We start from the raw sequence: 23,356 nt of genomic DNA on the forward strand, positions 1-23,356 counted from the left end.
CATCATACATGCAGTCCATAAAATTATTTTTTTTTTTTTTAACCGAATAATTTACCCTGTTATGTATATATACAAATAGATAATTTTGTCTCAATATAATCTATACAACACGAACCCACTATCTTCCCCTTTTAATGGTTAATGTACATACACAAGAAGTGTCTATCCTTATGAAGCGCCAGCCAACTCTCTTTTTGTTATCCATGGTGAGAGCTCTCACGTAAGACTGGGTAGTTCGGCACTGGGAGTTCCAGTGCCTCTTGTCTATGCCCCTGCAGCCCTCCTTTGTGTACCCCTTAGGGTTGCATTTGGTCTCGTAGAAGTATTGCTTCAGTTGGCCTTTGGGCACTGGGACTTTTTCCAGGACCGTGACGGTGGCCCCGGACATGTCCACCGCAGTCTTTTTCTCCGCCGCCGTCACCCACTCGCTCGTGCTGTCACACACGCTCAGTTCCCCACGGCGAGCCGGGTCGGAGTGGCGCCGGACCCTCATGGACATGTTTGCAGCATCCAAGTAGTTTTTGTACTCCTCGAGCAGGAAGAGCAGCGGGGGTTCCAAAGGCACTTGACTGCTCAGCATGACTCGGGATGTGTACAAGTCTGCATCCTTGTTCTCCTCGCTGGGCTGGATGTCCTGGTCCTCGTCTAGGAGCTCCTCTATGACGTGTTCAAAAGTGTCTGCCAGCGACGTCAGTCCTCTCGAACCAGCACTGGGCCCATTTAGGCCCTCAAGAGTCCCGTGGGTCCGAAGACCTGGGTAAGCCAAGCTGCCTTGTCCTCTTAGACCAGCTTCTTTCATCGGGGCAGCTTTCATGCAACTGAAGTATGAGATAACCATAGTAAGGAAAAGGATGGTCATCACTCTTCTCACTTGGTGGAACTGTTGAAAACAAGAAGAATGAATTAACTTACGAGGCTTGGAGTCATAAAAACCCACCTAAGCTGTCACAAGACTCGATGCACTTCCTACAGAGATCTGCTGCGTGCAGCTGCAACTTGTTACCAGAGATAGAGCATACTCTTGTAGAGGAGCGTGCCTTCATTTAGAGTTTCAGATAAAGCACATGCTGCACTTAGGCAACACTGATCCCAGCCAGTCAGAGTTCTTATGTGCTGAAGTCTCTCTGTAGTAAGTACCAGATTAGATGCAGGCTCCTCATTTATTGACTGATTACACCTATTTCAAGTAACAGCAAAAAGCAGAACTGCTACTTAGCAATGGAGTGTCTCAGCAATAAAAGACAGCTTCACAATCATGAAAGGAAAGCCTTCCATTTCAAGTGCTAATGTAAATATTTGACTTTTAAAGATCTCTCTACGGCAAAACCAGCTCATCGTTGTATCCACAAACAAACCGAACAGCACCAGGGTAAGCTGCATTTGTGTTTTGAAAGCAACCTTCAAATCGCAGGAAGAAACCATAAAAATCTGAGATCAGGGCAGAAATTGTTTCCTCCTCAAGAGCAGAGGAGGAAAGTACTGTTACAAGAACTTTAAGTACTGTTACAAGAACCCCCCAAATCCCGCAGTGACAGAGAGCTACACTTTCTGTCTGATCCCAAGTGCTACTACGACATCCATCACATCCCGATGTTATTTTTCCGCCTTCTGATCCCTGTTCTCACCAGTCCTGCTTGCTAGAAAGCAATGGCATTGTTCACATTTTTGAAGAAGCAGCTAATGCTTGTTTCAGAGCTTTTGAAGTTCATTCGGAAGTACCTCATACTTGGCAGTAAATGCTCTTTCTGTTTGCCAACAGGGTGCTGTGTAAAAAAGACTTACTTTATCTCCTGCAAATATGCTGTGGGAAACTAGTACTCTTAAGACTTGAACATGGAAAGGCAATTTATCATAAAACATGGAAATAAAATAAAATGTGTACCAGAAAGGAAGTGCCCAAAATACGGGTCTCAAAGTTTACTTAGTGAAGGCAGGGTGGAAAGTGTTTGGGTTTGTGTCCATGCCCTCCTCATCCCCAGCCCCTCACTGAACAAGATTTTGGCCAAGAATTCCCTCTACCTCAGCACAACTCTTCCTTCATCCCTCCATCTCTCTTCCTGTTTAAAAGTGTTGTTGTGGCACACATTTATTAAGATTAAACAAGCCTGACATCTGTGACTCACAGGAACATGGTGTTTGCTCCAGCCATGCAGAACATTAACATTTTGCAGATTTTTTTTCATCCTAGGATTTTTAAAACATTCTACAGGGAGTGTCAGATTTCCTTCTCAAAGGGGAGAGAGATACTACAGAGGTGATTTACAAAACAAGGAAAAAAGATCGTTAGTCTTCCTCTATCAAACAAGGAGAAAGGAGACAACTTTTGCTGTCTTGAAAAGGGGTGGCTCAGCTAGCAAACAAACGCAGAGCCAGTGGAATAAAAAAATAACATGCATACTACATCTCTGGAGAATTATTTTCTGTAAGACCTAAAAGGAAAAGAACCCCGAACACCCACACCACACTTTGTGACCACCAGAGCAGTGAACAGAACACAGATCTTCTGGCTCCTAATCAAGTTCCTGTTATTTTTATTAAAGTAGTGCCCAGAGGTCCCAGCCAGTTCTTGACTCTGGAGGGCAGAGCCTGTCTGAGCACGCAGGACCCCAAGGGACCTTCCAGTGCAAAAGAGAGAGGGCACAACCCAAGAGGCACCAAGGCAAGCACAGAACAGGGAGAAGAACCCATCAGGTAAGCAAACCTTCAAGTTAGTTGGGGGAACAAAGGAGAGAAGGATCCCTGGACCAGGCCACGTCCTTCACTATTGTCACTGGGCTGTTTACCTCTCATGGCTGTGCAGCTTCACTCACAGGGACACTTCTCTTGCAAGGAAAGCAGAGGACAGAGGTGCAGATTGACTTTGATAAGCCCTCAGAATTCTCTCTGCCAATGGCTGTTTGATCACCAGATACAAAAGTACTTCATATATCACGTTAAATTAATTCTTCCTTAATCAGTTTTGGCTTCCATTTAGCAAGGAAACTGCTGTCAAGTTTGATCAATTCACATCCCATGCAGTGACATACAACTGCCACTACTATCTGGGGTGGCACAAAATTGGGTAAAACTCGACTTTGAAAACCAACAACTTCTAGACAGCTATTACCCACAATAACATACTGATAATACATAAGAAAACACGTCTGCTTAAAAGCCACTCCTCTTCCTCCCTTTTATAGAAGCAGAAGAGTATGTCAAAGTAAGCTTTAGCAGGACAGACACGTGGAATACTGCCAGCAAGAGATCACAGATCAAACATCTATTTCTTTGTAAATGAATCCCAGACTAAGCTGAAGTCTGCAAGCAGGATGTGAAAAGATTCTTCCCTCTGTCTTGACAGTGACTTGAGCAATATACACAGCCCTTGTCTTTGGCAGCAAAATGATATCAAGTGATTTAATGCACTGAAATAATATTTTATCACCTGGGATATATCTTCATTTTAGAAGTCACTGCAATTTGTTTTAGCAGTTGCTCAAAAATCTACCAGTTGAACATGCTACAGCAGAGTAAGATATCTCACTTCACAGCCTTTCAGCTATTGTTGAACTGACATCTGAGTGCACGGTTCATCTCTTTCTTAGTGAGGCAGGACTAATATACCAGTGTAGCACCGAGGTCACTGGAAACACTTTGGATGGCAGCTTCCAATCCTTTTCCTCTGTTCCCCACCTATCCAACCTCCATTATATTGCAAAGATTAAAGATACTTCCCGTCCTGTTACGGTAAGTGCCTTGCAAACCCCAAACACTAACGTATTACATACATTTTTCCGATTATGAGCCAGTCACCCTGTCTGGAAGCAGAGCTGTGTTGGAAACATGGGAGAAAACTGTGTTTTCCTGTTTTTCCAGCGTGCTACTACCGAGCAAGGTACTGAATATCCCCCACTCCAAGGCCATGCCTGGGTCACCCCAGCATTTCTGTGTAACACCCAGCACCTCTTTCCCATGGAGGCTCACCAGTGCCGAGCAACCTGGCTGATAATGCACGTGCTGAGGGCATAAATACAACTGAATGCCAGACAAGGAGAGTAAGACATGCAGTCAGGAAAGTATAGTGTAAAAAATCACCGACAATACAGCATGACTGCAGTCCCACAACGCGCTCGTGCCCTCCCTGCTCAGCTGTAGGAGGTTCAGGTCTCTACTCCACACCTTCTAGGACCAACAAGTGAAGACTGCAGCCCCTCTGCACTCCTGTTCAGCCACAATTTTGGGCATAAAAGATCAAAGACTTCCCTAGGAGACGAAATCCTGGTCCAATTGCTGTCCCGCAGACTGTTGTATACACCCACTAAAACTCGTATGACAGAGATATAAACCAGCCTCCTCGAGAGCAAGCCTGAAACTGCTCCCTCAGGACACACGAGCTCCCCTGTCAGGAATCACATTTGGGACTGGCTTCCTGAATGCCATCCATTCTCATGGCTGCAAGAGCATCCTTCCTGCTTTCATGCAGCACAGCAAAGCTGTAGCAATGAAAAGAGGTCACCCACCATGGACCAGATCTCAGGAAGACGTGACCTAGTTTGTACTTCAATAAAGTCCATACAATTACAGCTAGAATAAGGGCACGTAATTGTGGCAGTCATCTCCACTAATGGGAAGGAGGCTCATTAAATGAAGGTCATGTCAATTATCTACAGCTAGTTTACATATGCAGTCAGTTACCTTGCTGTACTATTTATTTCGGTGTTTGTATTTAATGAAGATTCACCAGTTAATTGTTTTATTTCATTATTTTTTAGTTATTTTAAGCAGGAAATCTAGCAGCTTAACAGGTTGTATTTCCAGCAGAGAGACCTGAGGAACAGCTGTGAACATGCACTTGCTTTTCTGCATCCTGATATGTGCCATGGAAGTTGAAATAACTTCCAGTAGTGAATAGATTCCTAATGCCTTAATCTCCAGAAAGGAGTGTGTGGAGGAAGATAAAATTAGCAGCAAGATGACATTCATTTTCTGCCTTGCCATTTTCTAAGATCTTCACACAAAAGTTCAATTTACTAAATACTACTGAATGCCACAGGCGTGAGTTTCTGCTTTACGCATCATTACCAGAGTGTGTGAGCAGATATCAAAATGGGATGCATGTCAGCACATGAGTTCCAAAGACTAAATGTACAGAGAACAAATACTATTAACCTTTATCACATGCATAACTAGATGTCTGACACACTCTGGTTATCCTTGAGGCCATTTATGCAGCAAACTGTATAATTATTTTTTATTACTGCAAATAAAGCGCCCACCCCCCCCAGTACATACACATGCACACCTACATCCAATTTGTATTCTTGTAAATTGGTGCTTCATGTCAGGAAGAAGAAACCTACTTTATTTTTATTCTCATGTTGGTTTTCCCCGAGGTAATAACATCTACTTAGCCATAACGCCAGAGATGGCAGAGACTAAGAGGCATTTTGAAGTCCAAGATAAACAGCAAGCAAATTTACAAGTAGTGTTAACTTTAACTACAACTTTTAACATGAGAAATTTGCTTTCATCTTATGTTGCTAAATTTTGCCTGTGGTACAGCTTCTGAGAGCAAAGAAACTCCAGCAATGCCTACACTGGCTCTAGAGAAGCATGCATCTGTTTAAAGCACTACGAGGATGGTTCCAAGGTTTTATCAGACCTTTTTCTCCCCAGTGCATACAAAAATCACAGCCTCCCCTGAAAACCAGAGGTGGGAAAGAACCCAGAGAAAATAATGGCAAAATCACAATGCCATGACATCACAGCCCTGATCTTTCACAGAGCTGTGCATCAGAGTTTCTCCCACAAACTTTCACCGCACCTTTCCGGACACTCAAACAGCAAAGTACACACTCATTTCTAAGCTCCAATTAAGGTGCTTTAATGGGCACAGAGCAGACAGTCTCCTCATTTACAAACATGCTTATGCATAAATTGGCTAAGTGCAGGGCTACAGGGAACGACCAGCAGGATCTCTGTCAGACAGATCTCAGACCAATCCTGCCCATACCAGGAAACAGGCGGGATGAGTTTTGGCAGGATGTGCAAGCGAAGGAACGGCAGGCCAGGCTCACAGATAGCATCACAGCTTCCAGAGAGACAACATCCACAGAAGAGCTGTGCACTATTTTAATACTTTGACAGTGGGAGCTGATTGTTGGACCAGTGACACACATACTGCCTTTCCAGCTGTTTGTGCAGCATCCCACTCTCGGGGCACTCAAACTGCATGGGGAGCTGTAATTACAGCTGTAAACAAGGAAAGACAAACAAAAACCCAAACAAACCTCCCAAAGGGTACTTGTGTGCATGCCACCTTTCATATCCATCTCAGTGTGCTTCAAAACGTTTGTGTTTTTTTGTTTGGTTGGTTTTTTTGCGCCAACATTTCATGGTGAAATCCCAGGGTATGCAGTGAATGTCCTCCTCAAATAAAAGCAGGTTTATTCCTGCTCACCAGAGTATCATGGGTGGAGTATCACGCTGCACTTCTCTTGCCACGTCACAGTAGGGACAACACTTCCAAGCCTAAAACCTATGCATTAGCAACTTCCAATTTCAAAACTGACTTCAGGCTCAGGAAAAACTGCATTAATCTTTGTAGAGCACATGTCAAGGTACGTTCGTGTCATTACTGTGGCCGTTCAGAAGTAACATTAATGCAACCCCTGTGAAAGGAAAGTTCACCCACAGAACACAAACATGAAAAGCAGCCACAAAAACAATCCACGAAATAATTACTCAATGCCAAGATAATACCTAGTTCCTCCACGGGAGCAGATAATTACAGTTCTCCGAAATCACCTGCTTCAAAAGCCACTAGAGCTTTATGGAATGTTAATTCAACCTGGGCGCAGGAGAACGTTAAGGCAGAACCTCAGACCTCCGAGCAGCATCTGCGGTTTGCCTTCCATTTCACAATGGCTCCTCGGCATGAAACACTCTGCTGAATCATCACAGGGCTGAGCCATCCTGCCAAGTACACACATGAAGCTCCCACTGAAGTCAAGGATAATTGGCACCCCAGAGCAGGAACAGAACGGATCATGTTGCGTGCAATCTAGCGCGAGTTTGGATCCCTTGCACTGTGACATGTGTCCAGCAGCCCCGGAACGACCCAGAAGCTGCTGCACCGCTTGAGCTTGGATCTTACGGAGCGCCCTATAAACCAGGGAACAGCATGGAAAGCGTCCCACGCACGCACCAGCTCTGCTGCGAGTGGCAGGCTTCCTGGGACCTACAGGACATTATGCACCCGACAGGGACGCAAGGGAAGCTTTGCCAAGGAAAACCCAGCGTTAAGAAGCGTTAACCATCAGATGAGGCAGTCACCCGTGGTTTGGGCAGGCAGTGCTTTCCCCAGGGTACGGGGAGGAGAGCAAGGGCTGTACCCACTTACTCCAAGACTCCTGCCTTTGCTGAGCCCCTGACTGTGTGTGGCACTGTTGTGAGAGAATGCCTTGCTTTCAGCCACAGCCAGGACTTGAAACGAAGCAGATCGGTGTGTCGTGATGTGCGTGAACCAGAAACTGGAAATGCCTGTTGTCAGAGCCCCTGACAGGTATTAACAATGTGCCTGCAATTTGCCAGTGGTGCTATCAGTCATCTTTTGGCTGCCCGCCCTCGTGTGCAGATTTCTCTAGACACATGCTCAGTCCAGTTGTTAGCACGGCATCTCCATGGAAATATTTTCCACAGACAGGGCGAGGGATAAAAGTTTACGCTGAGGGACCGAAGCAGTTACTGGGAGCATTCAAGTCCAAAGTCACACGGCAGCAGAACCAGAGCAAGAGTAGAATTTTTCAAGCCCGCAAAGTCACCTCAATCTACGTTTTAATGGAGTAGTGAGGACTTGATGTTGAATAACGATACACTCATTAGGAATCTAACCCACTTCACTGGGCAGCCAGCCCCACACGTGCCCTGCTGTGACAACAGCTTTCTCTTCAGAGATAACACTGTTGGAAAACTGTGTCAATATGTCAACATAACTGTACTGAAAACACTTTGGCAAGAAGTGCTCTTTCACCACTGATATTTTACTGTCACAGTGCAGCTCACCACACATTTCAAAGCATTATAGTTTTCAGCTTTTTTTTTTTTTTTTTTTCCCCACCTCCTAAGTGGTTTCATGTTGAAACAAGACTTTCTGCAATTGCTGTGCCTGGCACTCTATCCCTAATCTAATTTAAAAATTTGGGGCCACCTTCAACCCATTCAATAGAGGGATAACACAGGGTCACGTTGTATAACCAGCAAGCCAATAGCTGAGACCCACCCAGATAATCTCCCCCCCCTCCTCCATTTTTGGGCAAACACCAGTGCATGGGCTTACACACTTACAACTATTTTCGCTTTCATTTCACAAGCTCCAGGAAGGGAAAGGGTTTGGAATTACTAGAAGGGGTGAGAAGGTACATCTGGCAAAGATTCAAGTGTTTGAAAACAAGCTTCGTCAGTTGTGCTGCTCAAAGTACAAACATTCAGTGGAACACACAGGGAAAAAACCCTGCAGCCTTGCAGGAAAAATTAATTTGTCAAACTCCTGCCTTCTCCCAGTTGTATAGTGGCATAATTTCTTTCACAGGGGAGTGTTACACTGTTCTTCCTGTGAATTACACAGACAATGGATTCTCCTCCTCCTCAATTAAAAATGAAGTTACCTGGTTCATGACTTTTCATGCTTGCCACCAGATATAACGTGGCATTAGGGGGAATTATTTCCACAAAAACACTGAGGTTCCTTGAAGCAGTAAGTCCCAGCAGACCTAATCCTGGTGGACACTGTCACTTCCTAGTATAAATCCACAGTGTTCCATTCATAGATTTATACCAGTTGTAAAAGCAGCCCAGCATTTATGTGGTCAGAAAACCACGACATAAATATGCAGTCATCACCTAAACTAGAGCTAACAGCTGCATCCAAACAAAATGTGACAGGTTTCAGCTAAACAGCTTCCTCGCACTCAGGACTCCTGAGGGATGCAGGCATATTTGGTAATAATTACACTTTAAAGAGGAAGGAAAAAAAAAAAAAAGCTTTCTAGGTGTGCAGACTAGGTCCTCCCTTCCCCCACTGCTGTAAGCACACAAATAGCCCAGACATGCCTATAAAGAGAAGTATGCACAAATCCAGCCCAATACCACCTAATGTTCCTCACTTGGGTGTCCTGTTTCACGCACAACCCCCCCCACTGAAGAAAGTGGCTTTGCTGCCAGCAGAGTTCTCACTGTAAGAGCCCTTAAGCTCCAAAGGGTAGGTTTGTATATGAGATTTCAGTCATTAAATAAACAGTTCTCTAAAAAACTTCAATACCTGTCCCTTCACGTAAGCAGATCCTACTACCCTGCAGGGAAGGATGGCTTCTCTTTAAGTAGCTGGGGGTGGGGGAGGAAAGAGAAGGTTAAAGCAAGAAACATTAAATTACCCAATTAGTCTGCTGGAAACAACTAAGTGTTCTCTTCTCCCCCTCCCAAGTACCTCCACAACAGAACAGACTACCTAAAAGTCACCACCCTATTCAAAATTAAAAGCAGAGCTGTCATGCCAGAGATCAGGAGTAGCTACAGAGATAAAAAGTTGCAAAAGCTGAGAGATCTGGTACTTAATGCTACTGTGACTCTCCAGCTGAACATTTCTTGGAGAACACACTATCAAAGCCTCCAAAGTGCTTTGCAAACGCTGAATCTCAACACGCTTAGGTGAGGAGGAACCACATCAGAAACCCTGTTTTCCTTCTGGGTAGCCTGAGGGCCACAAATATGTTTAAACATCTTACCCCCAGATTGCATAGCAAGTTGCTCCTGAACCAGAGGAGAGCAGGAGAGCCCCTGGCCCCAATCCCTCACTTCAGCCACTGCACAAAACTGTCTTTACCATGTGTGTCACCCACATATTTTGCAAGTCTTTCTATGGTAACTTAGATGTCTAACACAGAAAGAGGCTGATTAAAACCTTAGGGGTATTATTTGGAATACATATGCTAGCTCACTTCCATCTGTGTCGTTAATTAGTTCCTGACTGTAGGTTAAATGTAGGGCATGTTGTCACGAGCCTAAGGTGGGGTGGCAGGAACTCCTGCTATTGCCATATGGCTTTTCTGTTTCTTCTTTCATTCTTCAGCTTTCAGCCTCACGCTCCCAGTTTGTGGGCTCAACCATCACATAACAAAGAACAATAAGGAAAACAAAACATTAATATTCTTCACCATTAAAACCTCTACGAAGTTTGACTGAAATGCAACACAAGTTCCCATCTCATCCAGAGGCTGCTTTTACCTGCAGCAAACTTACTAGGAAATTCAGGAAAGACCTATTCCCATGGAGAAGTACCACTGCACAACTAGGGACCTACCAGCCCTATAAACACAAACCAGGCAGCTTTCCAGGGACCAAGGATCAGCCTTAAGTTGGACAAAACAAGAAGAGAAAGGCCATGCCTACTTGTAGTATGGATGTCCAGCACTTCCAGGGGATGAAGCCAGTGTAGCAGCACCATCACCATCAAAACAATAAAAAGGGAGGAAAAAAAAAAAGAAGAAAAAAAAAACCAAAAAGAGTTCTGGTCATCTTGTTTTCCAATGCATCTCCCCAGATCCATCTCTTCTGTTAAAATACCAATGGCTCAGGACTATCCTCAATAAAACTATGCCTGAACACGACTAATTACAAGATATGCAGAGCATCAGCAGTTCCCCTGCAGCCATTTTCTAGTGAGTGCAACTTGAATATTAACAAAGGTCGGGTGGTGCTTTGCGACTGAAGACTTGCTCCAAAGTGTTTAATTTAAAGTAGACATGGAAGTTATTTACTGTGTTTTCTGGCTCTCACTGCATACCTGTCCTGTCCTTCCATTAGCTAAAGGCAGGGGAAATGATTTACGGTATTTCCAAGCACAAGAGTCTATAAGTTTCATAACAGTTACAAGAATCAGAGCAAGGAGAAAAAAAAATATACAACAATATCCATGTTGAACAAAACAGGTTAAGAATCCAGTCATATGACTTCATGCTTGAGGCTTATGGAATTCAAAATGTTGCCTCTAGGTTTGTCAGTCTCAAAGGTAAACTTTTTTGGAGGCTTAGTCCTCTACCCAGTTTCTTCTTAAACACTATTATTTATTTATTTTATTTTTAAATGGGGGCGTGTGGAATTGACTCACATCCTTTTGCAACATCCTTGCTCACTGGTGACGGTCCTCCTACTCTTGTAGTTTCAGTGGCAGAAAAGTTTTTAACAGGGGGCAGCAGCAATCTTTCATTAGTTCAAAACTGGAAAAGGACTTAAAATGAGTCTTTCAGGGAAGACAGCTTTATTCTTTGTTTTAAATTCACGTGCCAAACATTAGCTTCTAAGAGGAAAACTCATTTTCAGAGATTCTTTTGCAAGTCATTACACAAAATACACGTTTCTGTGAGATGTGAAGATGCACCTGCATATTCTCTCTTTGCACCATTTCCCTGGCAGCAACTCGCCAACACCCCATCAGTGAGTGCCCTGCTGCTGCAATGCCATGTGAAACATCCTTCTTTGCCCCCTGTAAAATAAAAACAATCCTCCTTCATCTGCGAGACACAAGCTGCCACCAACAACAAAAAAAAAATCATTACATTGACACAAACCATAATGTTTTCGTCTGGAAAAGCAAAAATTGAAAACTTCAGATGTGTTTATTTCTAGTTTGGATTCGACCAATTACAAAAACAAAGGATGGTCATGATGTTCAGCAGCACATTCATACTTCCCCACAGTTTCCTGGCATGGATTCTGGTTAGGTCACCCGTTTGCCAGCTTGAACTTGTCAGTGACTTTGCTTCCCCCTTGGACTCACACTGGCTTTCGGTACGAATTCTATCAAATAGCATTTCTCTCTTGGCATTTACGGCTCAGTCAAACTGGATTATCAACTCAGAAGGAATGTAAATAGCAAGTGAAGATCCAAGTCTTAATGGAGGCAGCCAGCAGGCACAATTACCTAGAAATACTGCAAAGCAAGTCCTGTCACTCATCCCAACAGCGTCCACACGCTTCTGTGTGCAGTGACAACTGTGGCTAAGGGGGGGGGGGAGGTGATTGGTTTACTTACTAACTCAGCCTTTGAATAAAGTTTAGATTTAATTCCTTTTCTGCTCAGTGTATCGAGTACTGAACACTCAGCAAGAACGTCATGGTCAGGGTAAAGATGGATGAACCAAACCATATGGATACTGAATGCTGCACCAAGCTTAGAAAGTAAATGGCATAAGGGACTCAGGAATCCAGAGATCACAACCTTTAATTCCTTGATCTACACAAAACTTCATTTCTCCAAAAGCTGTTATGTTTAAAGAAAGCAGTGTTTAGATCACATGAGATAAGGCGCAAGATTAAGCTTAACTCACTTCTAAAAGATATGTACTACAGAATTCTGGCATGAGTCTTTTGCTGAAGTAGCAGAGAGCACATTACAGCGTTTTGCTCAAGATTTTGCATAGCTCAATTTTTTATCCAGGCTCCTCCTCTATGCTACATGCATGTAAAGCCTACCTGTAGCTCAGTGCACATACAGGAAAGGCTGAGGTTGATGTGGAACTCCAGTGAGCCAAGAGCAGTTTTGCAAACTCCAGATTGGTACAACAGCTCTCATGCACCCTGATATGGTATAAACAGTTTGCAGTTGCCTCCTGACTTGTGGCAAATATCCCCGGATCACAGCTCCTCAGTTTCCCACAGGAAAACTCTTACTCCCTAAGAAGTTATGCATTAAGATCTTACCCCATTATACTTTACGCTGGCAGACCTAAAGTATCTTAAGAAATTGAAAAATCCATCCCATGGAAAGTTATATAGTACATGCAGTCAACCAGTGGCTTGTCAACTCCAGGTTTAGTTGCTTTGGTTTTGTTACTCCACTGGGCATTTGACAGCCAAGGGTTAGCAGTCACTATGAAAGCCCCCAAATCATGCTGTGTCTCCAAGAGTCAAATAAATAATTGCACATGAGACTGTGAGTTCAGTGGGTAAAAGAGATGCATTGTTTTTCTCTGTAAGCAGTTCTCCACCAATTAAATACAGAACAGCACTCTCTCAAACGCAGAGGAAGGACCTGCCATAGCAGGTTGATCTACAGAACAAAAATCAGAAGCTCTGGGCTCAAAACAAAGAACCAAAGAGCAGATACAAGTGCATTCCATGTTGTTAGATTTGAGGGAGCAACAAATATTCAATATGTACTCAACTTTGATACTCAATTTTTAAATGGAGAAAATTATGAATCTACTGAAACCAACCTAAAGGCTGCTGAGTCGATACATTATGAAAAATCAGGACGTTTTTTCTAGTCCACCAAATATTTATTAAAGGACAGACCCTGACAAGTAGACCTCAACAATGGGATGGGGAACAAACCTACCTTCAACCCAACTCAAAACCTTCAGGAACTAGTTCTACACTGCATTTTATTTGTGCAGCCTTTAGACAGGCTATACAGTCTCACCAACAGCTGTACCAAACCAGTACACATTTGACTTGCAAATACTTTCTTACTGAAAGTGATGCTTCTTGTTTACCTGTTCAAGTCAGACTGTATAAAACTTAATTACCTGAATCTCTAGAACAGGATTCCCAGGTAACACCTCAGTTGCAGGGCTAAAAAAAGCTCTCATTCATACACTAAACTTGTACTAAGGAGGGAGAAGGATTGGGATTAACTCATTTTAATGGTGCAGGCTCCTTTGCCAGAGCCAGCCCGAGCAGCCTGTGTGGTTCGTGCATCTCTAGGTGGCAGTAGCTGCTCAGATTTTGAGATACCATAAGATGCTTATCTCAAATTTAGCAACCAGTATTCCTCCCATCCTCCTAGAATTGCCTTTCCTAATGTGAAATGTGACCCCCTCCCCCATTTCTTCATAATTTATAGTAGTCTGTAGCTGAGTCACAAGGATTTCTGCATTTTCCTAACCAAGTACACAAGAAAAGAAATGAACTGCCAAAGGATTGAGGTAATTTATAGCGTAAAGCATCGAGAGCTTCTAGTCGATCAAAGGACTCAGAGAAACAAATATAAGAACAATCATGCCTTCTGTTCTCTACAAATGCCACGGCCAGAAATAACTGTCCTAATTAACTGGTTTCAGAAAATGACTTCTCTGAAAAATACAATATTCTTACCAAGGAAAGTATACAACTGCCACAGCCTTACGGTAGCTGTCACCAGGGCATGGAAAAAAAAAAAAAATCCCTGAAGGAAGTTTCCTTTTGCTTCCTCTGGTTGTCCATGGTGCTCATCTTCAGAACGCTGTATCAGCTCATGATGGCTGTAATGGGACATTCTGCTACCACTAGGATTAGTGTTAACGAGAATCAGAATCACATCAAGTCAGATATTTTCACAGCCAACACTCTGTTCGCTGGTTATAAAGGGTAGAAATTGTGCCTGAGATGGGATTGGCTTTCTGGTGCTACAGCTCTTCCTGTTCAGTCAAGTCCATGGCGTTCTCAGTATTTCAGACTGCTCCATGCTCATTGTTGCTGTTGGGTGCAGCAGTTGGACCCCACCACTCTACAGTTTCTCAGTAATTAGGTCTTGAATGTTGAAACAGAGGAAAGGCTGAGCCTGACCCTACCTACGACTGTCCTGTTCCACATGGACAACTCCTGCAAACAGTATTCCCCCCTGGACTGCTCAGAGCCTGGAATTGGTAACATGCAAGCTTAAGGGATCACAGCAGAGCTGTCTGTACGCACTGCACAGCAAAATCTATTATTGTTTATTGTTTGAACTACAAGAGTACTGATAAGTCCTTGTCAGGTACCAGGAAGAGGAGACAGGCAAGGCTGCCCCTGCCCCAAAGAACCTGCAGTCAAAGAAAGATAAGACTGAATAGTAGGTATGGATAAGGAAAGGGAAGAGTGGGATTTGTGAGTCGACAGACAGCACAGCCTACCAGCCCCATCCCAATACATTAGGCAGTTCACTCACTACACACCTGTGCTGCTTCCCAATGGTGCATCACAGCAAACATGAGTTGTTACACACAGCACCTCCCCAGCTGGAACCGAAGACAGTAAGTTATTGAGTTATAACACTTCATTTCAGCAACACACAAAAATAGCTTGGCTTCAGTGCCTTTTAAAAGCTTCCTTTTAAAGGGTGTTTACAGCTAAGCACTACCAAGAATGCCAGTGTATGAGCTGATCTAAGAAATGATTGAGAGTTTCCCAATTAAGCAGCATTTCAGCTATTTAGGAGGAACCGAGTGCTCGCAACATATGCTTCAAAACAGGTCAAGACAAGTTAGCAATTAACCTATTAAAAGCACATATCCTTTTCTAGTGGAGCCTCCACCAATTCACACAACGCCTAACACGAGATTTCTAGTGTAGGCACAGGGCACGTTCTTAGAACAACTTTTCAGCCTTTTATACAAACCAGGAAGGCAGGTATGGGATCACACTTACTACACAGGTCACTGAGTGAATTGTTTCTCATGTTCATGCAGTGCTTACCCATAGGAGGGCTGAGAGGCTCTCCTGCTTCCAAGTTACTTGTGACCTGCTTTTGTATCTGCACTCCCCCCAGAGAATCACCTTCTGAGTAAAACAGGCAGCTTGTTGTGTTTTCCTGACAGCAACACCAGAGGAACAGTTGCACACAGTGCTACAGGTACTGCAAGGACTTTTAACTGAAGCTGCTTTCAGCTCGGCACTGTCACTGTACGCAAAGCTTTCAAGCAGAAGCACCAGGACCTTATTTCCCCCTCTATTCTTTCACATGTTAGCGAGTCTTTAAAACCCTTTGCGTCTGTGCACTGCATTCTGTAGTATTCCAGCACACTGTAGTACTCCCATAGCACTACTGTTACAACACAATGCCTTGGTGCTAAAAGCATGCTGCTCGAAATTAAACTTCTTTTTTTTTTTTTTTTTTCAGTTTAGTTCTACTCCCTCCAAGATAAAAGTCCTTTCCCCATTTTCCTCCACCATTATATCTGCATTATTCAGATTAAAAAAAAAAAAAATGTTCTTCATCTTTCTGACCTGGTTTACCCCTGATTTCACAGCCATATAACAACAGGATCTACCCTGCAGCTCCGGAAAGCAGAGAGCACCGGCAACATGAACAGAAGGCACACTGCTTACATATGGGTTTTCCCAGCCGAGGTTCAGCGAAGCTGAACATTAAGTGGTAGTACTACAGCAGAAAATTGTTGTGAGTTACAGAGCCCTGTAGAAATGCTCCTATATCCAGTCCTATTAAGTAAATAGCTAAAACATCTACCAGCTCCTTCAAGGTAATTTAGAGTTAAAACAGAGCCATTGCCTTACCCTGAGACCAAGGTGAGGGACAGCGCTCGCTCCCGCAGAACATCACTGTTTGTCTTCTCCCTCTGCCCAGGTGTGTTTACACAGCCCGTGCCCGGCCGCTCCGCGCACAGGAAGCCGTGGTGTCCCCCCGGCAGCTGCTGCCTCCTCTCACCTGCCAAACCACAGCATTCGCACAGAGCCAAGAGCGTCCCCTCTGCCTGTGTTGTCTTCTACATCCAGTTAACTCTGGGCCATCACTGGGCTCAAGCTTTCACCCAAAGGCTTGCAGGCAGCGCTCCGGCTCTGCAAGCGGAGCCATCGACTCGCACCAGGGCACCACCCGAAACACAAAAGAGCAGGACGATGCGACGACCTTCTCACTCGGGACAGCCACCCATGCACAAACAGAGGAAACCCTTCGCTTCTGCACGACCAGCCACTCAAACCCGGTGATGTGAGAGTTCCTCCCACCCACGAGCAGGTGGCTCATTACCCAGCCCTTTGCTCGTATCTACAGACAACCAAGGAAATTCATTTTAAGTACTTATCACCATGAATTAAAGATTACAGAAATACTGGCTGGGGAAAAAAAAAAAAAAAAAAAGTATTGCCAGGATAGATTCTTTGCATTCATTAGAACTGTGTTACTAGAAACATAAATAAATAATGACTATTGATCTTGCATAACCTCAGAACAGCAAACTACAATAAACTGAGAGGAAAAGGACATATCTTAACTGGAATGTACAAACCAAGACACCATCAACACCTCTTAAAATCAAACAAGCAAAGCGAGCGTGACCCACAGCTGTAACACCTCACTCTTTGAATTCTAGAAAAAAAAAAAAAATATTCAGTGGGACAGCACGAGGTTTCCAAAGTATCAATTGCAGATTCGCCAACCAAATTTTACCATTTAACCCGTTTCTTTCCGGCTGAAGGAGTGTCTGACCCCCCGATGTGAATCCACAGCCGGCGCGCCCGGCGCCTCCAGCCGCTCAGACCGCCGGGCTCCCTCCCCGCGCCGCCTTCCCTTCCTTCCTTCCTCCCCTCCCGGCGGGCTCCCCGCGCCCAGCGGACGGGGCAAGCGGGAGAGGCAGAGGACGAGGCGCCCATGGCACCGGCTCCCGGCGAGGGTGCCCGGCGTGCTTCACATTCCAGCGACGGTCCAGCTTCAACAAGTGCATCGCGCCCCTCCCTTGACGGCACCTCGCCCGCCAGCGCCGGGGCGGCGCCCGGACCCGGCCCTGCCCGCGGAACGGCTCCTGAGCGGCCGGGCCGGGCCGGGCCGTGCCCCGCAGCCGGCGGAGGGAAGGAGGGAAGGAAGGAAGGAGGGAAGGAGCGAAGGAAGGAGGGAGGGAAGGAGGGAAGGAGCGAGGAGGGGGCCGGGGCCCCGCCGCGCTCCCGCCGCCAGGGGGCGCCCCCCGCCGCCCCGGGGCCGCGCGCCGCGCCCCGCGCGGGGCTCTCGCGCCGCCGTCGGGGGAGCGCCCGCGGGTCCCGCGCGCCCTCCCGGGATCGGGATCGGGAATGGGATCGGGAATGGGAACGGGAAAACCCCGCCGGGCCGGCAGGTGCGGGAACAAAGGGGCCCGGGCTGTCCCGGGCACCCCCACCCCCCGCGCCCTTCCCACTCCCCGACGCCTCTCACCAGCCGGCGGCCCCGCAGCCACCCGCACCCCCACCCACCCCCCGCCGGGGCCCCGGCCCCTCCAAGTTTCCTGGCGGGGCGCCGCGTACCTTGTCGTCCACACAAAGCCTGTCCGGGTCCCCTCCGGGAAGTCACATCCTCTCCCGGGCGCCCAGTCCCACCGGCCACCTCCCGCCGCCTCGGCAACACAGGCGGCGTCTCAAGTGTCTCATCAAAGCTTTATGAGGGGCGGGAGGGCAGCGGAGCCAGATCCCCCACTCCCCGCCGCCCAACCGGAGCCTCCCGGCCCGGCCCGGCCCAGCCCCGCCGCCTCCTCCTCCTCCCCGCCGAGCGGCTTCGCCCCCGGCCAGCGGCGGCCGCAGGCACCGCGCTGCCCCGCTTAGAGCCTCCGCACCGCCTCCCGGCCCCGCCACCGCCCCCGCCCCGCCCGCCCAGCCCCTCTCCGCTCCGCTCCCCTCCGCTCCGCTCCGCTCCCCCGGCGCCCCCCGAGCGGGGCGGGGGGGGTTGGGGTGGGTGTCTGTTCGCCCGCCAGCGGCGGGATATTGGTTTACTCCGCCGGGTATTAAGCAAGCCCGATCTATTTAAATATCGCTCCCGCGCTGACCTCTCCGTAGTTCGCCTATTAAGAATGCAATCAAGATAATAACAGGCATTGCTTATTAATGAGCGCCCCAGGTTACGTTACACCGGTGACTTTCTGCAGGCGCGCAGCGGGCGCTCAAGTCCCCGAGGCGGCCCCGAGGGGGCTCTGCCCGGACCGGCACCGGCACCGGCACCGGCACCGGGACGGGCCCGGGGCCAGGACCGACAGCGGGGCCGCCCGCAGCGCCAGCGCCCGCCGGAGGAGACGGGGGCGGGCGCGGAGCCCGTGGATCTCGGGAGAAACGCCCTGCTCGGCTCTGCCCCGCCGCCCGCGGGGTGGATTCCCTACCCCTTGTCAAAAATCTGCCTGGCCGTTTCCCCCCTTCTGCCCGCGCAGCAAATACAGTAAATTATTGATAGTGGAAATTGCATGGTGGAGGCAATAATGGCATCCCCTGATTGAGTAGCTCCATTTGATCTTGGTAAAGACAGGGAGATGGCACGGTCCCTGGCTGGGCTGGCCGCGGCGAGCTGTGCCGGCAGGGCACAGCGCCTTGTGCCACGTCCCACGGCACAGCCAGCCACGGGACAGGCACCGACTGCACCCCCTGCCCTCAGACAGCCTCATTGCTTGTGTGCTTTTGCTATGAAACACCTGCATTGATTAGATCAGTAAAGTAATAAAACAACCCAGGCGTTTGAAATTCAAGTACACCTAAGGCCTTCCATATAAACCAGGTTTTATATATATTAAGAGAAAGATTTCTGGTGGTTAATAACCTTTGCAGCTTTAAGAGCTTCTCTAAAAATCGTGTTTAAGTACCACGTTACCATCCTTCTTACACTTGGGGGTTTGGTTTCATGTGTTTGAACTAAAAGTGTCACTGAGCTATGAAGACAGTTCTACCTCTTTAGTGTCAGTGTTTTCCAGTCAAAATCTACTCAGCTTACAAGAAAGGAGACAAATTTTCAAAGTAAGTCCTCACTAACAGCCTGGGCCTGAGGAATCACACCCAGCCCTTGCTGGCTGATAGATAGTCACTAATATAGGTAGCTCTTCAGGCCAAGTCCTGCTCCACTATTTCTGTATTACTAAAATTCTGCCATTAGGAATGCATCAGCCATTCCTTTTCCCACTCTAATACACTGATATAACCTTCTGTCTCTCAGTGATAATGTTGTGTAGGTGTTTGAGAGCTATTTCAAACCTAGTATAGTAACTGCAACCAAGTTACTAGGCTAACTAAGTTAATATGTGTGTTCCATTTACCTGTTTTAGACTTCTCTCCACAATACCATTCAGCTTTCCAGGTATGACTGTATTAGTGTGGGTGCCTGATTTCACCAAGGCAGCGTGTTTCCAGCAGCCTTTTTGCACAGTGATAAGAGCACAATTTCAATATTCTGTGTTCATAAGACGACGCCTGCAGATATTTGGATGATCTACCAGTCGAGTTTAACAGTAGCAGGAGAGGCTACTTCAATCAGCTGTAATGCAATACATTACACACGTGTTACTCCTGGAGGAAGGACTCTTCTCCTGGTACACCAGACATGCAGATGAGCAGCAGTGAATATCATGCTTTAGAAACACTTAAGCGTCTGCTGGCTCATTCTCAGGAGCGAAGGAGAAGGCATATACTCCGAAAAAGTCTGCTTGCAATCAGAACAAGTTTTTAATTTTGGAAAGGAAGCGCGTTATGGACCGCCTGACAAGTCCTCGCTCCGTGGTGCGCGCTTTCAGCTCGGCTCAGCTAAGAACGTGAGAACCATTAATTCCAGGCAACCATGAAATTCCAATTTTGCTCTGCTATGAAACACGCTGCCTTTTGCGCCGGTGTACAGATTTTCCCGGGGAAGAGGTGTGGTCAGAGAGCTGCTGTATCTTGCTGGTGTAATCAGCCCTTTGGGGATTATTGCCAGCCAGCGCTTGATTACTGGGAAAATGAAAAAGTAGTGTGAATAATTATCTGTTTGGATTTTTAATGCACATGCTGGCTGGGTTTCGTATTTTTCAACTGGACCCCGACTTCATGGAGAGTTTTGTACGAATGAAGGAAACCCAAAAAAATTTGGCCTACAAGGTGCTAGTTTGTGAAGCAACTGATAGCGATCACGTGGAGACGTGATCCAACCGCCCTGGTTGGAGCTCCACTCCTTCGTCCAGAAGATGTACTATAAACCTGGAGGTTACATAAACCCTCACCATGGAAATCTGTGGGATATGTGGGATGCAAAGATCAGGCAGCCTGATGTTTTCTTTGGTAGCCCCAGAAAGAGTTCTCTCTTGCTGTGTCTGAAAGGGAGACCTCTTCAGCCTGTCTCAGGAGAAGCTGTGTTTTTCCCATTTGGATTGTACAGGTGTCAGAAGTGAGTGGCACTTGAAAGGAAAGTAAAGGAAAATGAGGAAGAAATGGACAGGCAGGCCCTTTTCCAGTGATTTCAGATAATTCAGCGTATGGAGCCTCTTGGTGTCATTGTCACAACATGCCCACCCTTACAGCATTTACTTTGAAACTGAGTGTTGCTTTTTGTGCCTGACATATTAAAATTATTACTTTTCTGTACACAAATCACACTTCACCCTTTTCCATACAGAAGGGTACGAGCTGTCAATCAACATAATGTTGATTTATCCCTGCAGTGATATCAGATTGCTTGCAGGAGGGTAAGATCATTGCTTTTTTGCTGAATTCAATTTGAACTGTAGCACAGGCACTAATGATGCTGTAGATACTACAAAGAAGAAAGCAGAAGCACGCACATCTGGTTTCTGTCTCAGTGGAGGTTATGCATTACAGTGATTGATGTGCAAGGTCCAAATTTTCTGATAAACTAATTATATGATAAAGTGGTTGGTGGGGCTCTTAAATTCCCCCATTGCAATTGTAAGAGAAGCAATAAAAAAAGTCAATACTTGAAAAGAGTAACATTCTTAAAAGGTCCATAGTTAGTCGATAGTAATGGTGATTCAGTCTTCCCCCCAAATCTGTCTTTACACTCTCATTTTATTCACTAGTATCTTGACCTGTTTTTGAATGAGAAAAAGGTCAAGAAGCTACAATTTGGACTGCTTCTCACTCAGCTGTCAGGAAATACAAACTAATCCTGATTACAGAAAGGACAATGCTGTTGATGTACTCAGGTTTTGACGCTAGAGGGTTTTTTTCTATTAAAAATTTTAATTGGTTGAGGTCAGTTCTTATATCATTACAAAGCATTTTATGTTTAATTATATTTATTCATGTTTCCTAGTTACCTATATTTGCTATTTTTTCACATTAGAGAGCTGGAAAGTTCATGGAAATAAACTTTTCCAACTCAACTAATGCTAAAAATTGCAATGGGTTATGTGCACAACCGGGGGTTGCAGGCATGGTGCATTTATAAGAAGATGATTGGGCTGTGATGCCGCTCCCTGATGATTCAGGGACTGTAGCACACACAAGAGAGCCCCTCACGCTCCACAGCAACATCAGTGGCACTAGAAAACCCTCAGCATCTTTGAGGACCAAACCCAAATTCTGCTCAAATCCATAAAATCTTTTTTAATCACGCAGGCTGTGACTGAGATGACGAGAGAAGGATGGTGGTGATCCCTTCCCCAGCCCACCCCTTGCACCTGGGGCTTGGCCAAGCTCTCCTGGGCATCACTGTTGTGTGGTAATGCCCTGGGGTTGGTGGCACTTGGATCTCACAGCCTCGAGGTCTGCCTTGTGTCCGGCTTGCAAAGAGTTGCCGTGGTTCTGGTCTGCAAGCAGCTTGATGGGTTGCTGTAATATACCCTGTGCCTTAAATAATACAGGGTTCTTGCTCTTAATTTCGAGCTTAATTTCGCTTTCAGTGAACAACATCTGTCAAGAGGCCTTTCAGCCTCATTTTAGCAGGGAAAGTATTATGTGAGACAGCAAAGACAGGAACACAAATCCCAAGATCTTTCATTAGACATAGTTTGTAGGCTGCATGTGAGCAGGATAAAGCAGGGAAACCTACCCTCCCAATCACAGGCACCGCAACCACAGCATTTTTCCTCGAGAAAATACCACCTAATAGCTCAGAATTGTCACCCTGCAGCTACGGCAAAAGTGATTTTAAAACTCCAACAAACAATTAAAATAATTGGTCTCTTCTCATGTCTGCTAGAGGTATGCCAGCTTTCCATCACACGGTGGGATCTGTACCCTGGATCTTGTCCCATGCCTTCTAGTCAGGGATTTTAGCACACTTTATGTGCATGAAACTGCTTCTCTGACAGCTCTGTGGTAGGTGCAGATTAGTCTTTTGCAAACGAGGAAATACATGTGTCTGTTGTACATAAATTTATTAAGCTGCTCATGAACATACTTGTTTGCTGAGCACGCCCCTTCTGGGTTTGTTCCTGGCCACCGCTCATGTAGTTGTCTCTACTGGCCCTGAGTGTCACAGAAATGGAATACACGTGTCACAGGTGACAACTGCCACGTGCATCGAACGATGCGCACACACCTCCACACCCACACAGAGAAAACCCTCCCCATCCCAGCCTCTAGGCTTCCCTTTTGGGGTTTTGCATGAACTCCACGCACTGCTGGGACAGTGGGACTCCTAAACCACCTACGAAATCCCTCTTCCCTGTGCAGAGGGGCTGGGGGAAGCCAGGGGGACAATTTACCCTCTGTCCTGACTGCCTGGCCCTGTGGCCAGTGCTGAGCTGTGCCAGGCTGGCCACACACTGAGGGGGGAGAGGGCAGCTGTCGAGGACCGTGGCACAGGCAAAAAGGTGAGAACCAGGAAAAAAATTAAGAAGAGAATGAACACAACCCAGTGGCAACACTGGGTTCATCATCCCCTCACTAAAACTGGCTGTTCATCTCCTGAGTG

General features: G+C 46.3%; 1 protein-coding gene across 11 annotated transcripts in view; it reads right to left on the reverse strand.

Annotated features, from left to right (window-relative positions):
* Positions 1-6: 6 nt before the first annotated feature.
* Positions 7-23,356, reverse strand: part of BDNF (brain derived neurotrophic factor) — a 36,688-nt gene continuing 13,338 nt past the window's right edge. For 3 of the 11 annotated variants that reach the window (XM_027908635.1, XM_027908631.1, XM_027908637.1), the window contains exon 2: positions 7-880. In XM_027908635.1, coding sequence (XP_027764436.1) covers positions 119-880 — 762 coding nt within the window. In that variant the 3' untranslated portion in view covers positions 7-118. Of the gene's footprint in view, positions 881-6,865; positions 6,989-9,298; positions 9,346-14,130; positions 14,524-14,948; positions 14,972-17,179; positions 17,256-18,003; positions 18,224-18,518; positions 18,688-23,356 lie in introns of those variants that run through there. The other 8 variants (XM_027908632.1, XM_027908630.1, XM_027908629.1 and 5 more) reach the window with 8 other exon arrangements.

This window comes from Empidonax traillii, unplaced genomic scaffold (genome assembly GCF_003031625.1).
Source record: "Empidonax traillii isolate 1590-97213 ecotype Southwest subspecies unplaced genomic scaffold, ASM303162v1 scaffold1774:size128514, whole genome shotgun sequence".
In the NCBI taxonomy this organism is placed as follows: Eukaryota; Metazoa; Chordata; class Aves; order Passeriformes; family Tyrannidae; genus Empidonax; species Empidonax traillii.